Here is a 21,964-nt window from a genome sequence, read left to right as displayed (position 1 = left end):
ACACACACACTAAAACAAACCCGCAAAGACACCTCTGCACCATGCACTTCTCATCCTTCTTCCTGCTTATGACAAAGAAAAGGCAACCTGGCAATCCCACATATCCAAAAACAGCTACCCGAGTGGTTGCTTAACACATTCCAGTGCCTCGTTGTCAATTCCTGTAAGGATGGAACACATTACCATTTTCAGTAAATCTTAAATTCAGGCTTATTCTACCTACTAATGTTAATGTTTGATCAACACAGCTGATGGTGTGTAGCACTGCTATCTGGGAAGGACAGTGATTACTCTTCACCTACATGAATCTGCACCAACAATGCCCTCAAGAAGCCAGGAGCGTAGATTGGCCTGCAGTAAAGGTGGATTGCGACAATGATATCGGAGCCTCTTCCTCTTTGCAGCTGCCACTGTGTGAACCCAGTGATGGGCTCACTGTTGCAAAGAAACTGTCCTATCCCTGCATGTCTTTCCATGTAGGTGTGAGAAATGGTGGCTCGTGCATGCCAACTCTGGCAAACTGGTGGTTTGATGAGACTTCTGACAACAATCAAGTTTAAATCCCTAATACTGGTGATGGAGCATGGCTTGCTTTTATTGAAGACTGTAGCTTTAAATTTATGGGTAGGTGTTTGTTTTACAGTGGTGTAATATGTTAATTGGTCCCTAGCTGTTACCTGCTGTCTGCTGGAAGGTTGTAAGGTCTGCAGTCCTTACAACAATTCATATCCGTCATTTTTAATCCAGTGCCAGCAACATCATATAAACTAGAGAAAACTCGTGAGTTTAACCTGATTTGCCTGATTTTGTCTGGAATGGGTTAGGAGGCTCTCAGTTGACTTCTGTGAAGCCTCACTGAAAATATGCTGTGACACAGCAGTAACAGCATCTTAAATTACATTAGTCTCCAGGAAGTCTTTCTCTATAACCCGTTTTTATCCATTCAAATTCTGATCTCAATTTCAAATTTTAAGATTGTTTATATTTGTACAGGCTGTATCAGTATCTCTTTTAGTTGGTAGTTCAGGTAAATAATTTATTTGTTCACTGAATCTGTGGTCACTGCTTTCCTGTGTTGGACTCTCAGGTCTTTACTTCTTGTAGTCACACCACCTTTCTGTAGTCGGAAAGTGCTGTAAAGCAGAAACATAGGCTATTTAGAGTTGATGGTTTCATAGGATTTGAAAGAAAGCTTGAATGCCTGCCTGACTTTAACATTGTAGGCCACTTTACATTCTTCCCTAGTCACCTACTTTCACCTCTGGTTGTGCAGATACAAAAAATTACTTTCCGGGTCTCAGAAATAGTTTGGCCAAGCAAATTTAGGTTTCTGTAGGTTGTTAGGCAAATGCCCTGCTGCTGAACCATGCTGCTTAATCAGTTACTGAAATAAGATTCTCAGAGAGCCATTTTAAGGGCATTAAATCAATAATTGCAACCATTTCCATTTGTCCAGTGGAGCCTGCTAAGAGTCTGTTTGGGTCCGGGCCAGATTCTTTTAGACAGGTTGGGATATCATCTTCCTTCAGACCTGGCAATTTCGCATGCTGTTTGTTAGCAAGTGCCTTGTTGTTCTGCAAGGTCAGATTGTAGATCTATTGCCGGAAAGCTTCCCCGTGACACAGACAACATAACACTTAGGAACCAGTGTCTGGTAGGCAGTGTTCTGGAGATGTGAGGTTAATGAGACGGCATTTGCTTGCTTTTTTTTTTAATACCATGTGGAGACTGTAATTGGTTTTATTGCTTTTAAGTGAGACACCAGGAAGGGGAATGTGTTCTGCTGTGTCCTGGTAGTATGTAACCTTATTTTACTTAGGCATTTCTACTGCTGAAGATGCTGAAAATGCAGACAAACCAATGTATTAACAGATTTCAGCAAGTCTGGTAAATGCTGCCATTCTGTTTTTCTTTGTATTTCTTGCTTTTATTAAAAGGAAAAGAGTGCGGGTCAAAGGCTTCGTGTCAGATGTTGATGCAAAGGCATTTAATGAGTTCATTGACTAACTGTGGAAGAAAGTAAATGATTTGGAGTTCATCTTTGAAAATAGTGTTCAGAATGGAGACAATATTGTCCAGTGGATACTGCACAAAACCTGGTTGAATGTACACAACTGAACATTTCATAAGATATGAATAGGGACTGTGGACAGATAGGCATTATTCATAAAATATATATTACTCCTTGTTCTTTTAGAGCAACCTCACAGGAATAAGGCTGAACTGTACTTTTTCCTACCAAAGTGGTAAAATACACCAGTGTTAATATCTTGTGTTGCTTGCATGAAGTATGTTTTCTACCTCAACCTGATCAGCAGCTATCTTTTCTTCTCTCAGAAATTCAATTTATAACTATTCTGAACTAAACACAAGTAAAAAATTATCTTTGTCCATAATATATTACAGCCTTTTACTCCCAGCTGCTTTAACAGTACTGATAGAATTACTTAACTTTTTTTCCTCGCAATTAAGACTACATGACAGCTGAATATTATAGATAAATAGTCCTTCAGACTTTTTTTAAAGAATAGGCAACTGAAAAAAGGAAATTAAAATAGAATTTTTTGGCAGTAGCCTGGAATAAGCATTGTCCACTATGGATCTTGAGGTAGAAAATGTTGTTGATGATAGCTTGGCAATACAGGGGTTTTGTTCTTTTTCATCTCCTTATATGCTTGAAATAATATAGAAGGACTGGGAATTAAAAAAAAAGAAAAAAGAAAAAAAGAAAAAAAGTGTAATGTTTGAGTTAATAGATGGCTCTTTAATCTCTGGTAGAGTATTCTTTATTTTTACAATAACCTGATGATCTTTTTTAGAAGGTTAGTCTGATGCAGAAGCCTGCATTAGAACAGAGTAAAGATACTGCACTTTTCATAGCATAACCTGCATTGCTTCTCCTTCACTTCATTAGTCTTTGTTAAGAGGCTTGAAAATACTGTTCTGTGCCCTGAAGCTTCTTGGGAGTAAAGGGAGTTGATTATTCTTCGTGATTAGAGGTAGTATAAGAGCTGCTTGAAAAGGGAGTATTTATTTTAACCTTTTTTAATTGTTCAAATACAAATGTTCTTCAATAGTAATCAATACTCTTGATTCTTACTTTCCTCAGCTTCAATCCTGCTGTCTTTTTAACCACTAGAATGCTTTTCAGTGTAAAGGGTATATGTGTTTCCATCTGTTTGTGTATTGCCGTTCCACATTAGAGGAGTCTATCTCAAACCGCTCTGAGGTAGGGGATTGTTTAGTACTTGATGTTTTCTCCCCTTCCTTCCATTTAAATTTAACTAAATTAAGTTTAAATTCAACTAAATTTAGTTGCTATTTGTCCTCAAGATCTATTACCCCAGTTCAGTCAAAGATGACCTTTTTTTGGTTTATCTTTTCTGCTCTGTGTTCTAAGCTGACCTTATTTTTGGCTCTGTCTGCTGTTCTGCGTGTCTGCCTGTTTGTGCTGCACTTCTGCAGCATTTGAATTGGAGATCCAGTCCAAGAAATCATGCTACTGTTTTGCCAGAAGCTGACACCAGCCATCTGGTAAAATTATGATTCAGTATCAGTAAAACCCATAATTTGGGGAAATGTACCCAAAATGACTTTTATGATTAGTGGACAGGAAAGAAACTGAGACAGAGAAGTCAGTTGGGTACTCTATAAATCACTTTGAGGTTTTCCGACCAAACGTCTTAATGGCAGTGTTCTTGCTGCCAAATGCTGTTTTGATTTTGCCTTCAGAATAGTTTGCATTAATAATGAGCAACTCTGCTTGGAAGTTATTTATGTATTGCTCTTATGATACAGCTTTGCAAAGCAGCAGCACACTAGGTAACAGATTGTGTGAACGGATTCGTAAAGCAGTTTAGTGTATTGTAGTGCTAAGGTCTGTAGGTTTTCCCATTAGAGATGCATCTCAGCTCCAGGGCCACATACAGCAGTGTTGTAGATGCTGAATAAAAATGTGTATTATGGCTGTTTTGGTCATGCCGTGTTAAGTCTGTGTCTTAAGCCTGGTGGTTGTGAAATGTCTGCACTGGAACTAGGCAGGTTGTAGTCAGCAGTAGTAACACATTTTACCTGTGTGTCACTGCGGGAGCAGAGAGGGGAGGTCACAACAGCAGCTCTTGTTTGTGTGTACTCCTAGGGAGACGTGGTCAGCTAAGTGTGTCTTGGTAACTGCGCATGTGCTGCATGTTCTGCAGTTGTGGAATGTGTGTGTTAAACTAAGATGGAGTATATTTCTAATTTAAGACTTAAAGTGGTGATGAACTTACTATCTTTCTAGTAAGCTATTACAGTGAGTAATTATCCTCATAGTTAATTCCATTAGGATTTTTCTCATTTCAGCATCCAGTGATTGGATCTTGCTTCTTGTCTATTAGATAAAAATCTCTGTTCGTCTAGGTAGTTAGGAAGAAGGTTGTTTCTGCATAGTAATCATGTTGCCTGTTTAAGTATTACTGAACGGTTATTCTGGAATTCATAGTTGAGATCAGTTTCTTCTGTTGATACCTGTAGCTTAACGTGTGTAAACTCAGTAGAGTTTTCCATGACACAGTAGCACTCCAGCATAGCTTAACCAAACTTTACTACTAGAAAGCAAAACTATCGGTGTCATCCTTACTGCTCCTCCGACTCCCTTCTTGTGGATAAAAAGCCATGAGCTGCATAAACCTATCCTAGGCAGTTGTTGTTCTGGGCAGCTGGGGAGGTCCTCACATGCAGTGCTGTTGATGATGCTGTAAAACTGACCACGAGGACTTTTGTTATAGGGAATAGAGGTGTGCTGGTTTGGAGGCAGAAAAGCATGTGTAGAAAGTGCTTAGTGCTGTGAAGATTTTGGGCCAGCTTGGAAAGCTATCACAACTACATCAGACCCACAAACCTTGTTAATTTACAGGGGTGGATTCAACTCCAAAATTATCCAAACCTCTTAAGTTTTAAGGTCTGCCTAGTTTCCGGTTACATTGTAAGAGGATTGGTAGGGAAATTCTGTATTACATGTGTATCTATCGTGAAGTAAAGTAAGAGTTGGGATGGTTCTGTTTGTACATTTCTAGCCTTTGCTGAGTAGGCATGCAACAACAGCTTTAAAATTGAAGAGAGTGTAACAAGCTGCCTGCCGATTTTTTCTAATCTGAGAATTTTTCAGCCCACATGCTTCTCAACTACTGTAACTAAAGATACTCTGTTTATGTTGCTATAAGTATGATCTAATGTTTGCTTTTGGCAAGAAACTCTTCCTTGTTAGTATGCACAGAAGGCATAGTTTACATGAGATTGAAATATTAACACATCGAAACTTGCTGTTCTAAATTGATCAAACAAGTGTGCTTGTGCTATATTGCTAACAATATTACTATAGGGCTCTTTTAGTAATCTAATTTGGGAAAAAAACAGGTATTCATTAATTATGCAAGGTAAGAATTTTTTATTTAGAGAGGTAAAAATTTTAATATAGGAACCCAAGTACTGTTACAATTGTCAAAGCAGAAAGGATAAGACAATGTAACTGAAAATTGTCTACTTTTTCAGTACAGAGGTCCTTTCAGGCAGAAAATGGACACTGCTGAATATTACAGATTAAGTGTAGGCATGAAGGATTATATGGAGGACTTGCCTGTTTTGTTTTCAATAGTGGTTGGAAAACTTGGCACGCTTTAAATAACTCAAAGCTTTTTTTCTGCTTTCCCTTTTCTGAGGAAAAGGGGAGAGAAGCCTTTCATTAGTTGCACATGATAGTTAACTTGTCACATTTTACAACTTAATCCTTTTTCTTTAAAGAGTTGTTAGTGAAAAGGCAAACCAGCCATCTTCTTTATAACAGTCATTATTAATATAACTACTAAAAATAACACAGTTATTTATATGAACACAGTAAGATCAGTCATAACTGATCTCCTCCTACTGTGGATTGTTGCCTCCCTTGATATCTTTCAAGGAATTTAGATGATATTATTCTAAATTATATCCATTCAGTCTTCTTCATGAAAACATAACAATGCAGAATTAGAAATAAGGAGTAACTTTCATGCTTTTACTGTTGCTTTTGGCTTTCAGGAAGCTAAAAGATATGAACAGGATTCTTGATAAACAGACGTGAGCTCCTCACTTCTTCGATAGCACTGTAAATTGTCATTAGGGATATGTCTTTGAGGAAAAGAACTTTGAATTTTAGTTTTTATTTAAATACATTTTTTTATTGCTGTGTGATGGAAGCTTTCAGCAATTTCCCTCATGGGTCACTTTTGCATTTCCCTCATCCTTAGCACAGTATCTCACAGTAATTCTCATTTTCTTAAGTGTCAGATTTTAAGGTAAAAACATAACTTGTATAACACACTATTCACTAATTATTTGCTATGATATACTTCTCCTTTTTGAAACAAGGAAAATTCAGGCATTGTTTTAGCACTTCAAATACAAGAATTGAGGTAATGAATTACATATGGAGAAGTGTTTACACACACACAAAAAAATCAATGGTTTCCTCTCTTCCTGTTATGTGATGATGGCTTTAATTTTGTCATCAGGTCTCTATTAATACATTTTTATAGCATGATTCTCTGTGCTAGAGCATTAGAGACTGCTACAAGTTCAACTCTGATTTATTTTTTCTTCTCCTCTGCAAGAAGTCTTTCTGAGTTAATCTATTCTTGGCAAAATTTTAGCCAGAGCAGTCCGAGCAGTCCTGTTTTTGAGGAGAACACACAAGGAGGGAAGAAAAGGGCTTTTGGCTTAAAGTATTAAGACTTGACACTCCTCTTGCTGTTGCAGACAGAATCAGTGAAATCCATTTTAGCTGTAAAATTAATCCAGATTCTGTGTTTGTGTGTGCATGAACACCGCAGGTGGTCAGTCACCTACATGAATGATCCGTGTGTGTCCTACCTGTACACAGCAAGGAAGCGTGTTGCACCTTTCGCAGCTTTTCTCACTGTCTATCTGCAGTTGCTATCTGTGAGAGTTAAGTGAACCTGTATCAAAGAGACTGGGCTTTTACAGTGGTGGCCGAAAAGTTTTGTTCATCCACTTACTCATGCAATACACTGTTATTTGTTTCTGAATAAGGAATTGACATTAAAAATTAATGGTCTGTGATGATGCTAAATGTGCACAGATGGAGATCATATGGAAACCCTGTGGAAAAAATAAATGTAAAGAGAAGTGGTAGACCCATAAAATGGAAGAATTTATTCTTCCACACTAACAGGACAAAGACCTGTTGAACAGAAAATTTTGTCATTGATTCAGCAGTTGAGTTTTCAGGAAGGTTTGGACATCTGCAAATGGAAATCTATGTGTGAATGTAGCTGAAGGTCAGAAGAATGCAATCTGAGTGGTGGAATCTTGGTTTCTTAGTGATATAATCTGTATAAAGTAATTAGACATGATAATGCATATTTTATCATAGTCTAAGGAATAAATATGTTGACTTCTTGTAGCTCAAACTATTTCTTCTAAGCTTTTGCTTGTGAAAGATCTATTCATCTCTCTTCTACCTCTGCTATTTCCTTATCATGCTACTCAGCTAAAGTACTGCTATGTATAAATTCTTGTAGCAATTACTCATTTCCTAAACTACTTTTTGTATTCTCATTCTCTAGTGGGTTTTGTTTTATCCTATATTAAATACTTTACCTGTGTCTACCAAAAGAAGGAAGATTATGTGATAGGTCTTCTGTATGCCTTTGTCTTTCTAGCCTAGAGTTAAAACAAAGTTTTCTTTTTAATGGCTTCTGTGTGTTTGTCCCCATAACTGGTAGCAAGGGACATTGCTCTGTCATGCTCTTACTACTCACATATTGTCAGCTATTGTCTCTCATCTAAATCCCTTCACTTTCTGTGGGGAATGGATCAGAATGGAGCAAAGTGTCTGGGACTGTAAAGTAGCATTGTGGGCTGAAAGGAATTGGAAGACCAAAGCATGAGATTGGAGAGGAAACAGGATTAAGAGGCAGACCTGGGAGAAAAAGGAAGTTTGGATGATGAAATAAAGAGAGAAGGGATGAAGTCCGTTGAAATAGGATTGTGGGGTTAATAGAAGCAGGTGAACAGGAGAGACACATTTTACAGTAGACCACATGTGGTGGGAAAACTGGAATTGTCTTTGTTCAGAAACATTTAGGAGGGGAGGTCAGGGCACAAGGACTTGATGAAAAGCCTCGAAAGGTAGGTACAAGGTTGGGGCCAGATTACAGTAGGGAGGAGAATAATTAGACCTGGCCACACAAGAAGATTATAGACAGCTGGGCTTAATTAAATTTGCACAGGAAACTTTAATTGTGGTCTTTTTAAAAATTTAATGAATACTAAATCTATTTTTTTGTGTGCTGTCAGATTTATGTTTGACATAAGTAATTAGAGGAGCACTTCCATTTAGTGTTGGTTACTTTGACCACTTTGCACTGAATAAACAACATGAATTTATTGTTAAAGTATCTAGAGAGAATCAAAAAGAGAGCAGTTTAATTTCTAATCCAACAGAAGAGTTATGTGTGCTGCTCCACGAAGTGTTGGCAGAGCTTTCCTAGCTAGGGTGATAGTAGAGAAGGAGCAGAGAATCTTTTTAGTTGCTAATTTGTTCTGAAGCTTGGAGCCATCAATAATGGAGTTAACTGGGAGATTTGAGGTATGTATGTGTTTGGAAGAAGTAGTTTATCATTCTTAGAAAAAGCAGCCATGCTTTTAGAATGAGATACATAGTTAATGATGTATTTTATTTTGGATGAAAACTTATAGAAAGTTTTAAAAGCTATATGTTAATCTAATCAACATTTTGTGCTGATAAAATACGCGGGTTTCATTTTCCTCTTCTGTACAATGTGTACTCAGAATTTTATGACTTGAGGAGCCCATTACTATGATTAGGTTTGCCATCCTGTGTAATGCAGCAAAATTATTCTCCTGTAACTTTTCTTTAAAGCTCATAACTTCAGTTTAAGTTGTGGCTTTATCTGAAGTAACTTGTCTTTAAGTCCTTGCATGAGGAAAATTGTCCACTACCATAACTTATAAAAGAAGATGGTGAATTCTTCATTTGTCTTTGTGTAGTTTCAGTTTTCACTTATTGCATGTTGATTGGTTTGTTACTTGGCTATTGTTCAAAATCTTTCCCGTATACAAACTGTGTAGCCAGTAATCAGATCAATATTATTAAACATTTTCTTTAATACAGCATGTAAGTTGCTTGCTTGTAGTGTTTTGCATTGTTAGATATCATGGCCATATTCAAATTTTGTTTTTTTTTTTTTTAGAATATGGTCCACAACCTTACCAGTATTAATTATGTTGTTTATTTCTACCTGCTTGATAGTGCACTTCATTCACTTTGTATGCATATTTTTTAGGTGGGTTTAACAGGTCTTAGGTACCTGGCAGTGCTGGTGCATACCCATCATTAGGTGTATTGTACTTTGTGTGTCAGTCTGGATTTGGATCAAGAGTACACTTTTAAGTGTAATGTCTGATTGTCCATACCAGCTCCTCAACAGGATGAGTTAAAGCACAGCTGTCCCAGAGCACCTTCTGGGTGAAACTAAACCAGAAGATGTGCACCAGCTGTGAAGGTGAGCTTAGGCCCTGGCCGTCAGAGCTGGTCTGGAAATAACAGCCCTTTCCCCTCCCCAGAGCCTGTATCCTGTGGGTGCTGAGTCTCAGCTTTGCACGTCTGCCCCTATGCTCTGGCCTGCTAATGTAGATCTAGCTTTAAGTTACCAACATGCCAGTGTCAATCTTGGGCAATGTGTGCTTATAGGGAATTTATTTTTCTTTCAGAAGGTAGATTGGGACGTTGAAATGAAATCACAGGAGAACTTCAGTTTGGGTGGGATGTTCCTTTTTTACTTTCTGTTTACCTCAGTTATATTAAACTGAGTAATACTGAATTATATCTCAGCTTTCTACTGCGTTATTCATATTAATATGTTAGAGAGGTTTTAATCAAATATCTACAGAAGCTTTTGTGTTAGTCCAGTTGTCTTTGTCCACCAAATCTGTAATCTCAGAAAGATTTGTCTAGGAGCATCTGCTGCCCATAAACCATGTTGTGACTGTAACTATTCCGTCTTTTCACTAATTGCTGTCCTGATCAGTATTAGCATGATTTAGGTTAGTATCGAGGTCAGTCTAACTCTCTAATTTCAAAGTTAATTCTTTCAATTTTTTTCTAAAGTACTTTTCAAGTTCTGCTATACTTTGTTAAAAAAACCAAAGCCCTCTACCCCTCACCCCCACCTCTCTACACGTACATCACTTCTCTTTTTTTTTCCTTTACAGTTTCAAGTGATAAAAAAGGGATAATAAAAAATAGCAGTACTGATGGAGATTTCCCATTTTTACCCCATAGTTATATGTTTTTATAGGTTAAAAATGTTTAACAACTTTTGCATCTACTAGAGGGACAGAGATATTTCAAGAGTGGTCGACCTCTCAGGAAGCAAAGTGGTTGATCTCAGTACAGAATTGCAACCTGTTGTGGCAGATAAACCTAAGGAGTTTTCTCTGTAGTTCCCCAGTGTTGCTTGGTATTTCTTACAGGTGGTTTAGAGCAACTGTTGTTCTGGGTTATTTTTATAATCTATTTTCTATGCAAATTTAATGGATAAAGCTGAAGAATTCTGCTTAAGCAGCATTTAATCTTCAGTATAGATGAGATGGATTCATCAACTCTGAATTTACAGTTGGATCAGTCTCAGGACTTCCATTTTCCTTAGGGATTCCTTGTGTTTTGCTTTTACATACAACCAGCTGCAAGTGTTATAAAACTTACCTGGGAGTTGCCAAGATAGACTTGTTGACCAAGTTTAATAAGTTTTGCATGTTTATGCCATTGCACTGCAATGTTTTGTTGTCTGTCTAAAAACCCTTTGCAATCTGAGGTGGGTAGGAAAGCAGCAGCTTTCCCCTGTGGATCTTCTGGGGTTTAGCTGATTTGAATCATTTTGTACTCTTTAAGAATATAAATGAAGGAGGCACTGTAGCAGCTGAAAACACAACATTTTAGTTCTCCAGTAGTTGATTTGTAAATACACTTCTTCCTGCAAAATAATAATCCCGTCTTATTCCTTATCTGCCTTATATATGAAAATGATTGTATCGTGTATTAGCTGACAGTAGTTAATTCTGAAAGCATTTACATGACAGAAGGCAGCTTTAATGTTTCAAATCTCTCGGATAATGTACATCCATCTGTTCTTTAGCAAATGCACCTCTTTGCATATTGATGATTTCTGATGTAGCACTGCTTGTAATGAAATAATGTGTTTTACAGGCTTCTGGAAAAAACAAGTTGAGTTTATTCATTGAAATACAGAGTCTAACTGAAATCACTACGAGAGAAGCTAATTTTGTGAATTGATGGTCACTACAAAAAAAGTAGGAATAATTTAAAATATGTGCTAGTACTAGTGTATGTTCATTTTTTTAATTGTCTGGAATTTCATTTGCGTAGATTAACAGTAACAATAGTGTTATTTTTGTCACTTAAGCATTTAGCAGAATGATTCATTTTATTACTTAAGTATTTCAGTGCTGACCTTCCATCTTGCTTGCTTATAGATATAAATTGAAAGTATTTATTTAATTATGGAAACAAATTAAGCATTTCCAGTTTTATCAAGTAAGTCCTTAGCCAATAACTGATGCATATATTTGAAATAATGCTGTTGATACTGAAAAAATGTGATTAAAACTTTTAAGATTTGTTCATGGTTATTTAGAGAATCATTTGTGGTGGAAGCTAAAATTGCTAGACTGTGATGATGTAAATCTCTTGTTTGATCCTTTTTTTTTTTTCTTTTAATTACTGATTTTTACATCATTTAATGCTTAAAAAAAATCCAAATCTTTTCTCTTTTCATGAGAAAATGATATGTGATGTTGTCATGTTCATAATGCCAAAACTATGTAGCAAGCCTAATAAATAAGTTGTACTAACCTCAGATTATATACTCAACCAAATTTTACATTTGATGAAATGGAGTTATTAAACATCACTCCAATATGCTAAGATTTCTGGGCTTTGAGGAAAAATGTTAAGTGAAAATATTTCTCTTAGGTGCCATGAAGAGTGCGCTTTTTCTCAGTGCTACTTATTATATATAAAAAAATAAACACATTTCCTTTTGGTGCCCCTTGCACTCAAGTTTGGAGTCACTAGGTTCTGGTCTGGGTCATGTGCACCCTAGTGCCTTATTGCTTTTTTCCACTGGTAAAATCAGGAGTCAGCACAGCCTCTGCTTGCTTCCATCGTGCCCTTGCCTTGATGTGTGGAGCTTAATTGTGTTTTAATATTAGCTTCTCATTCACTGATTGGTGTTAATTGCTAGTGGACATTTTTTTGGAACACATGTTTCAGCTGTTAAGCTCATAAGGTTTTATTTTGGGGCAGTTGTCATCTGGGTACATATGTGGAAATTTGAGAACCACATCTTAGGGATGTAAGTAATATTTCCCTGAGGTAGAGGGGACAAGTGTGCAGAATCCCATCTATGAATCTTTCTCAGTGCAAGGCTGGAAAAACATCTGTAAATGTGTTTCTGTGGCTTTTATGGTACAATACAATGAACATTACCTTAAAGCTGTAGTTTCTGGTACTTTCTTCCCTCCTCACCAATAAGTTGAATATTTTTACAAACATCATGGAGCAAAGTTGGGGTTTATCTGTTCCACACCTCCATCATCTAAGGCTCTAGGGTTTTTGTTTTTGGTTTTTGTTTTTTTTTAACTGTAAGAGATAGAGGGCTTCCTTAAAAAAGGAGGGTGGGAGAGGTTAGGACAATATCTTCCTATACTGACTTATTCCTTGAACTTGTATCCTTCACTGTATCCTTGAAACCTGCATCCTTTCACTACTCGCAGGAGGCTCAGCAGTCATCCTCCTTTCCAGTATTGTATTATTGTGCTTTCTGAATCTCTTTCTCACAGCGTAGCCTGCTGAGTGTGTACTGTGGTCTATGTACACCTGAGGACAGTGGTTTTATACAGATAAAAAAGCTAGTTATTTTCTCTTTACACACATTGTCATTTGCAATCTGTGAATCTGACTACTTGTTGAGTTCGTGTCTGACTTCACCTACTCAACACATCACTTGAATCTAGGGGAACTGAAGTCACGATGTGCCATTCTCAAAGGTTGGACAGCTGGAAATCTAATACCAAATTTAAGATCTAGCTAGACCCTTCTGTGCCTGTATACTGCTTGCACGCACATGTGTAGCCAAATGTGTGGATAATTTGGAAGTTGCCGTAGTATTTTTCAGTCTCTATTAATATACACCTAAATTTGGCAATTTTTAAAAAAACTTTTCAGAGTCTTATTTAATAGTTTTTGGAGTTTCTTAAAGTTTGGAGAACTTTACAGCTAACTGTTTTTTTGCAAGGCAAGGTGTGTGCTGTTGCTGGGCTGCCCATGCTGATGTATGCTTTTGACCACTGGGTGTCTCTGTGGCCAGTTTAAGACTTGGAAGTGATACAGCTATACTCCTTAGTGGATATTCTCTTTTCCATTTATCTAGAAGAAAATCATAGTAACAAGAAATTAAACTTTCACTTATACCTGAAAATATGCTTGCTCTTAAGGCATGAGACCAAAACCAGCTCATCATTTGTGAGTAATATAAAGTCTGTAATCAAATGAGAAGAAAAATATAATGCCATTTGAAAATTATCTTTGTCCAGTTTTTAGCAAGTAATATCACATACTTGGATCTTCTGCTAACTGTAATGGTTCTTGTGAGTTCTCTAGGAGGGCAAGCAGTTCTTCTGAATTTTGCAGAATCTGATGCTTACAGAGATCATGATCAGACTGTTTGACAGAAGAAATAATTCTCTTGCCACAAAGTTGTCTGCGGTCTGTTTGGGTTTTTCCAGTTGTGTGTTAAGTAACAATTTTTCCATTAACTTGAAGTTGTCAGGAGTAATAAAATGAAACAAGTTGTTAATGCTTTATCTAATAAAAAAATACAACTTTTATAATTTCCCATCTGTTCTTTTTTTGTCTCCTTAGAATGTGAAAGCATTTGCATCTTCAGATAGCCTAGCCAAGGTCCAAGAAGTAGCAAGCTGGCTTTTGGAAATGAATCAGGAACTGCTCTCTGTGGGCAGCAAGAGGCGACGAACTGGTGGATCTCTTCGAGGTAATGCTTCCTCAAGCCAAGTAGATGAGGAGCAGATGAATCGGGTCGTAGAAGAGGAGGAGCAGCAGCAAAGACGACAACAAGAGGAGCAGCACATTGGGAGGAACGGGGAAATAGGAGGAGAAGAACCTGGATTTGATGACAGGCATGAGTCTCAGCAGGAACAGTTAGAAGAAAATAACAATAGACTTATTCCAGTGGAGGAAGAATCCACTTGTAACCAAGAGGAAGAAGATGATGAACATACTGGTGATCAAGAGGAGGAGGTGGAAGAGGAGGAGGAAATGGACCAGGAGAGTGATGATTTCGATCAGTCTGATGACAGCAGTAGAGAAGATGAACATGCTAACAGTAACAGTGTCACAAATTCCAATAGCCTCATGGACTTGCCCATTCACCAGTCATCACCATTCTACATAAAGACAAAGGTGAGAAACTACTTATGTTTGTGTTCTTAATCCCCATTAACTCTGGATTTTGGAAAATAATTTGCATATTTAACTTAAGTTTTTATGATGAAGCATTATGATGAAGTTTACTTCTTAAAGAGCTCATGAAGAATTTATGCATTCCACAAAAACTATACTATTTTAACTGTTAATAATCAAATTATTTGCAGGCATTTAACATGAGCAAATACTCCTATACATTTTAAGGAATAGAACTCTGATGACTATGTTCAGAAGGTCAAGGTGTTTCGTTATAAATATTTTTACATGCTAACTCATACACTTAAGACCGTCCTGTCATTACTTATGATATTTTCCTTCTCAAAGCAGGCAAGAAGGAAGATAAACAGTTGTGCACATGTGGTGTTCTCTGAGAATATGTGGTTCATTTAGATGAAAACCTTGTAATGAAAAAATAGGGTGGGGTTTTGCAGAAAGATCAAGTTCTTCCTTCTGGCCAGGTTATAATGAGTTCATGGACAAAATACAGGTTAAAAAAAGTGTGTTAGCCAGTCATTCGGGTACAAAGTCATTACATAATGTCATATAGTATCCTGCTTATGAGGACCTTGTAAATGTGTGCAATGGTTGTTAAGAACTTCTGATTTGCAATAAGAATTTAGAAATAAATATTGGTATTTGTATTGTTACATACATCACCTAATTTCAGATTTAAAACAAATGTTTTTAGAGTATTAGCTCCAGTGTACTTTAGTAGGTCACCATGTCTTCCAGATTTTTCAGGGAAGAGGAATTCTGTTAACTCTTAGCAGCAGCAAAAACTGAAAGAATAACTAAAGCGATGATACTGACTAATGAAAAAGAGGAGCAGGCAAGTGTTTTTGTGGAAGAATGTTGTTCCTAAGCCTATGTACCAATATATTTTTCTTTCTCATTAATTGGTAATAGAACACCTAGCCTCACCTTTCAAAAAACAAAACAACAAAATCCCCTCAAATTTTTACAATGTACTTTAAAAAAAAATAAATTGATATAAGCCAAAACAAAAGCACAAAAAATCAGTTAACATAAGTTAACAGGGTTCCCTATGTGTTTGAGTATGAACATAAATGTATACAGATGGATATTCAGTCTTGAAGATGCACCAGAACATGTAAATAGGATGAACGTTTGCATCTGGAAGCTGCAGCAATATGTTTTTTGGTAATAGTGATTAGTGTATAATTCACTTGTGTGTTTAAATTATCTCAACTAACATCTTTGATTTTTGAAAAGTCATAATGCTTTCATATGAGTTTTAATTTGCTATTGATGATGCTACTGTTCAAGGTACTGACGTATATGCTTTCTAAATTGGAATGAAATTCTGTCATATTTCATGCCACTCAGTTGGCTTTTTACAACCTAAATTCTTCTTTTTATTCCAATGCTTTGGTTTTCCCAGATTTAGTACGACTTACTGGGTATTGTATAGCAACTTGCATCCAGTATGGACTTGATATTTAATGTAGGAAAAGTTTACACTCAAAAATACATTTTTAAGTCTCTTAATTGGAAACTTATTGAAGTGCTTTGTAAATAACCATACTGAAGTTATATACAAACAAGCACACAGCATAGTTTTCAGTGGTGGTCAGTTCTGAAGCTTTTTTATCATCTCCAATAATGAATGCAGGTTTTTTCTTTCTTTTATTAAGGCATATTTGACATAAACTGAAACAAGCTGGTTTAGCCTGAAGGAGGTTGTCTGAAGGATTCTTGTATAGATGCACAATTTCTGTGTAGTCTGATAGTTGCTTTGCATATTGTTTCCGTGCAGTACTGGCCATTTTTCTCTGCTCTGTCCCCAGGCTGTGCTCCTGCAAGAACTGTTGGGGAGCTGGGTAGTGTGCACTGTATTTGGGAATTGTTCTTGATTCATGGTGCAACTCTATTTTAGGTAACATTAACTATGTACCTGAAAGATCATCACAGGTTAGAAAGCTGCTCAAGCTGGCACTGCTCTAGGTCATGGTTGCACCGTAAGACTGACACAATGCAACGTTAATGTTGCCAATTCATTGATAAACCAACATTTAACCATAGGTACACATTCAGTGTTAAGAAGCAGTGTAGAAATAGAGCTGTGCTGAAGCATGAACAAATTGCCAGAGTAAAAATAAGATGACTAATTAATACAATGCTTTTGAGAAGGAGTGTTTGTAGACTCATCAGCTGTATTTACAAGTGGTTTCTGGTTCTACCTGTTGAAAATAAAGTCATCCTGGGAGGCTTGAACCTGCTAGACTTATTTTTAGCTTTTCAGATAGGTTTTTCAGCGTTTGTAGGCTAGTATGGTTCTCACAACTCTGGCTAAATTACCTGCTCCCTCACTGTGTGCTGTACTCCTATGAAACTTGCTTTGCACTGCTAGTATTGACTGTGATGGCTGAATATGCGACTTACTGTTGGTGTGTCAGCTGTAAACCTGGCTTCTCGGAAATGTGCATTCCTGATCCAACACAGTTGCTAGTTTGGTCTGGTTGTACATAGCAATATAGGCAACACGCAGTTTTCATCACTACCACATACCAAGAGATAATAGTGAGACTGAATAAAATAGCAACTGCTACTGCTGTAGGTGGTGTTGTGCAGATCATCTCAACTTTTTGCTATCTCTGTCCTTTGTGCTTTTACTTTTTACACTTTTCCTCATAAGCTACTGAATAAAGTCTCTTTCTCGTCTGGCTTTTGTTTTGCTTGTTGGTCTGTGGGATCCTGTGTGGTTAAGGAAAGAAATAGCAAGGTTCCCATGTTAACACCACAATGCATATGTATCCTGCTTGCATTTGTCTGGACTTCCACTTGACAGCAGCAAGCTCACTGTGTTCTTCCTGATAAACTTCACCAGAAGCATAAACCCCATTATATATTTTTATATATTTTTTGTATATTTATAAATACATTTTATATATATTAACAGTTTACATAATATTTATATACGATATATAAAATTAAACATAAATATATGTATATATCAAATAAATATATTTATAAGTTTAAGCTTATATAATATACATAAAATTATATTTAAATACTTGCCTCATACTACTGCTCCATGCAAATAAGTCAGATAACTGTTGCCATGATGTTGTGAAAATGCAATGACTAAAGGGCATGTTGCACTTGAAATGAGAAGGCCCATGGTTCAGGAGAGTCTTTGTTGCATTCATCAGCAACTTTAATTTTAAAAATCCAACTTGAATTTTAAAATCCAAGTAAGCAGGCAGAGAGGAGGATTGTTAGCTGGTATGTGGCCATTTTTCTTGTTCTGGGTTTCAGGAAACATATTTGTCGGCTGTGCTTGTCTGGAGGGATGTCTAAAGGAGCATTTGAGCCTATCTATGGGAGTTATTCAATCCTTTTGGACAACAGGCATTGTTCAATGAGAGTCTTTGCAACAAACCCCCTCTTACTTAAACATTTATTTCCTTTTTTCTATTGAGGCTGTCATGAAACTTAGCTAATTAGGATATATGAATGGAAAATATTATTTCTGTGCTATTTAGATTGTGATGGTGAATCCTTGTAAGGGGTCAGACTTTCTGAATGCAGAACCCTCCACTAACTTTCCGAGTTAGTGTCTTCTTCAAATGCAGGTTTGCTTGTTGCAGGATTGTGGGCTGTCATGGTGATTGTTTTGTTGGTCAAGCAGAACTTCCTAAGAGCCAGAAAACAGATTAACTAAAAAGAAGGTGAAAAATTCTTGTATAGTTGGATCTACAGCAACAAAAAATACTTTGATACCCTTTCAGCAGTTGTCATGTTTGAGCTTTTTTTCTTCATTTTGCTTCATTACTAAAGGTAATAAGATTATTTTTTTAATAGATGACTTTCATATATAACATATGGAATCACAGAATTGTTTAGGTTGGAAAAGACCTGTAAGATCATGTCCAACTATTAATCTAATACTGCCAAGTCCAGCACTAAACCATGTCCCTAAGTGCCACATCTACACATCTTTTAAATACCTCCAGGGATGGTGACTGGGCAGCCTGTTCCAGTGCTTGACGACCCTTTTGCTGAAGAAATTTTTTCTAATATCCAATCTAAACCTCCCCTGGTGCAACCTGAAGCTGTTTCCTCTTGTCCTACTGCTTGTTACTTGGGAGAAGAAACCAACACCCACCTTGCTACAACCTCCTTTCAGGTAGTTGTAGAGAGTGATAAGGTCTTCCCTGAGCTTCCTTTTCTCCAGACTAAACAACCCCAGTTCCCTCAGCTGCTCCCCACAGGACTTGCACTCTATACCCTTCACCAACTTTGCTGCTCTTCTTTGGACATGCTGCAGCACTTCAGTGTCTGTCTTGTAGTGAGTGGCCCAAAACTGAACGCAGTTTTCGAGGAGCGGCCTCAACAGTGCCAAGTATGTGGGGACAGTCACTTCCATAATCCTGCTGGCCACAGTATTTCTGATACGAGCCAGGATGCTCTTGGCCTTCTTGGACACCTGGGCACACTGCTGCCTCATATTCAGCTGGATGTCGACCAACACCCCCAAGGCCTTTTCCACCAGGCAGCTTTCCAGCCACTCTTCCTCAAGCCTGTGGTGTTGCATGGGGATGTTGTGACCCAAGTGCAGGACCCAGCATTTAACCTTGTTGAATCGATCCATTGATCCAGCCTGCCTCCATCACTCTGTAGAACCTTTCTACCCTCAAGCAGATCAACATTCCCACCCAACTTGGTGTTTTCTGTAAACTTACTGAAAGAGCACTCGATTCCTTCGTCCAGATCATTGATAAAGGTATTAAATAGAACTGGCCCCAGTGCTGGGCACTGGGAAACATCATTTGGGACCAGCCGCCAACTGGATTTAACTCCACTCACCACCACTCTTTGGGCTCAGCCATCCAGCCAGTTTTCTACCCAGCAAAGAGTATGCCCATCCAAGCCATAAGCAGCCATTTTCTCCAGGAGAATGCTGTGGGAAGTGGTGTCAAGGGCTTTATATATAACAATGGTAAAGGCTGAGAAGCAGCTCAGTTCCCTTGTAAAAATATGTACTCTGACTGCAGCATCCTCTGATTCTAGGTACCATACTGTCTTTGGCTGTAAGTCACGGGGCAAGGGTGTGTAATTAATGGTGCTGTTCTGAGAGTGCCTTATTTTGATTGGTTGTTAACCCTGGAGAGTGGACGGAGGAGAGACTGAACAGATAAGCTGGGTTGACTTTAGTGGAGCTAGGACAGGATGTACCACAGGATGACCTGTATCTTGGAGCTTGACTATCCAACTCTGAAGTTCTGAGACAAATCTAAAGCCATGCTCACATATGTAGCTTTGAGCGCTCAAATAGCACAGACTGGGACAGAAATTTTTTACTCTGAGGTGCTTGGTCCAAGCTAGTACATAGAGTCATAAGGTTATAAAGGATTTATTTTTCAGTGATTTTTGGCTTTGTATGGACCGGTAGCATTAATTTTTAAACCTAAAGAAAACTAAGATAACACTGGGCAATTTGCGTTATGTGCAGTGAAAAGGGACTCCTCTATTGAAGTCTGTAGTTACTGTCAGAATGTTACAGGCAGTACATGCAATTGAGAGAAGGTTGGAATATTTTGAGTAGGTGGGGTGGTGGTTTTCTGAGTGTACGTTAATATTTTACTCCTTTTCTGAGCAGCAGAGGGGGCTGCTGTTGCTTTGCTGCAGCCCTGCAGAGACTTGTGCAGTGTTCCTTTGCAAAGGTTTTTCCTGCTCTTGCAGTTGGAAACTTGAAGCATGTTTTTTAAGTCTAGGGAATAAATACAACTGGAACAAAAGGATGTAATATTTTTTTTGTGAGGAAATTTTTTCCAGTATATGAATCGATGTGGGAATATTTCCTTTAAAAAATAAGTATTAAACATTTTCCAATGGCTTGTGTGATAAGAATACAATGTATATTTCTCTGTTCTGAATCCACAGGTGAAAGAGAAAAACTTTATACTACAGAAAAGATTCTTTTTTTATCTTTATTTTTTGCAGGGATCACACACTGGGCATGTAGATTCTTCATGCCTTTAAGCTCCTGAGTTGTCTTAGCAGTTAATGCTTTAAAGTGTTTTTAAACTAAGTAATAATTTGGCTAAATCTGTGTCAAAGAGGATACACGTTAAGGATTGCTCTGATTGTAAAGCAAAAATACATTGGCAATATAATTTTTTCCTCTTGCTTCTGCCTGGGATTCTCCTTTTTAATGAAAGCTTCTTTCACATCAGTCTCTTTAAAAGCTTAGGAACTGGCAAATTTTCTCCTCTCTTGGTTATTCGGAACTACAACACTAAAGTACAATGAAATAAGGTAAGTAAATTATTTAGGATAAACAATAAATGATCTTTATAACTGCCACTCAGAATTACTTGTGTATTACTGTAGTTTAGTTGTTTTGGAGCAAGTTTTGCTGTTTAAAAAAAATATTTTTTCTGATGCCGAGCTTTATTTTTTTATATTGGACTGAAATCACATTAGAAATATTCATTCTCAGAGATTAATATCAATCAACACTTAACCTTTGACTTGTTTCTCGTTTATATACTACACAGTTTAGTTGCTAATGATTCCAGGCATGCTGGATCATTTGGAAAGGTTGTGCAACTATCAGTAAGATGTAGTTTGTTAAATACTAAAGCATCCATGGAAGGGATGCAGATTGTCAGTTTCTCTGTAGAGAGCAAGGTTCTTCCCCTTCTGTACTCACCTGCAGCATGCTTCTTTACTACAAATATCAACCTTTCTTTTGAAAAGTACTTCCCACTTGCTCTGCTTTTACTTGACTGAGTTAAGTAATGGCTTCATCTGCTGCCCAAGGCTTGCAGAGGTTTAGTTGTACTTTTGGCTTTTGTGAGTAGAATTGCTCCTACATCTTCACTTGCAGGTAAAACTGGTGTTAAGTAATGGCTGCTCTGCTAATTTTCCTAACTCTCGAAGTGGATCGTGAAGCTTGCTAATAGATATGAGGGCTCTGCTTGTAGTAATGTGGTTATCCCTGATGTAGTTTGTGGCTTATCTAAGAACTTGGCTATCTCTATCAGCTTTCTCATGCAAAGTGCTTGAAATACCTAGTAATTAAATGCAACTGTTATGTTAAAATGTTACTTGCAGTCAAAGGACAGGAATTTCTGCTATAATAAATTCTGGTTTTTATTTCCCTTAATGAAGGGTGTCTTGCCTCTTTTCACTAGCATTTTTACAAATATAACTACAGAATTAAATGACAGTGCTAATGTACAATTTGTGAAGTAAGTAATTGTGTATAGAAAGGAAAGTCAAGAATCTCAGTGCTTGGAAGAAAAGTAGTTTAACAGAAAAAAATTAATGCTGACAGTTTTGGTCATAGTTTTGACTACAAGATTGTATTTAATAAGTAGATTTTCACTGATTTCCCCCCCCCCCCCCCCC

General features: G+C 37.3%; 1 protein-coding gene across 4 annotated transcripts in view; it reads left to right on the top strand.

Annotated features, from left to right (window-relative positions):
• The window catches only part of FBXW7 (F-box and WD repeat domain containing 7), a 181,879-nt gene that overhangs the window by 67,298 nt on the left and 92,617 nt on the right, over window positions 1–21,964 (top strand). For 3 of the 4 annotated variants that reach the window (XR_003398297.1, XM_026847613.1, XM_026847614.1), the window contains exon 2: window positions 14,003–14,560. Coding sequence is in view for 2 of the 4 variants with exons in the window: in XM_026847613.1 (XP_026703414.1) it covers window positions 14,072–14,560 (489 nt within the window). In the remaining 2 variants the exon portion in view is untranslated. Of the gene's footprint in view, window positions 1–14,002; window positions 14,561–21,964 lie in introns of those variants that run through there. The other variant, XM_026847615.1, reaches the window with a different exon arrangement.

This window comes from Athene cunicularia, assembly GCF_003259725.1.
Source record: "Athene cunicularia isolate RWA chromosome 4 unlocalized genomic scaffold, athCun1 chr4_part2, whole genome shotgun sequence".
NCBI classification, from domain to species: domain Eukaryota; kingdom Metazoa; phylum Chordata; class Aves; order Strigiformes; family Strigidae; genus Athene; species Athene cunicularia.
Note: the sequence above shows the minus strand (reverse complement) of the source record. Positions and strands in the feature narration are given on the sequence as shown.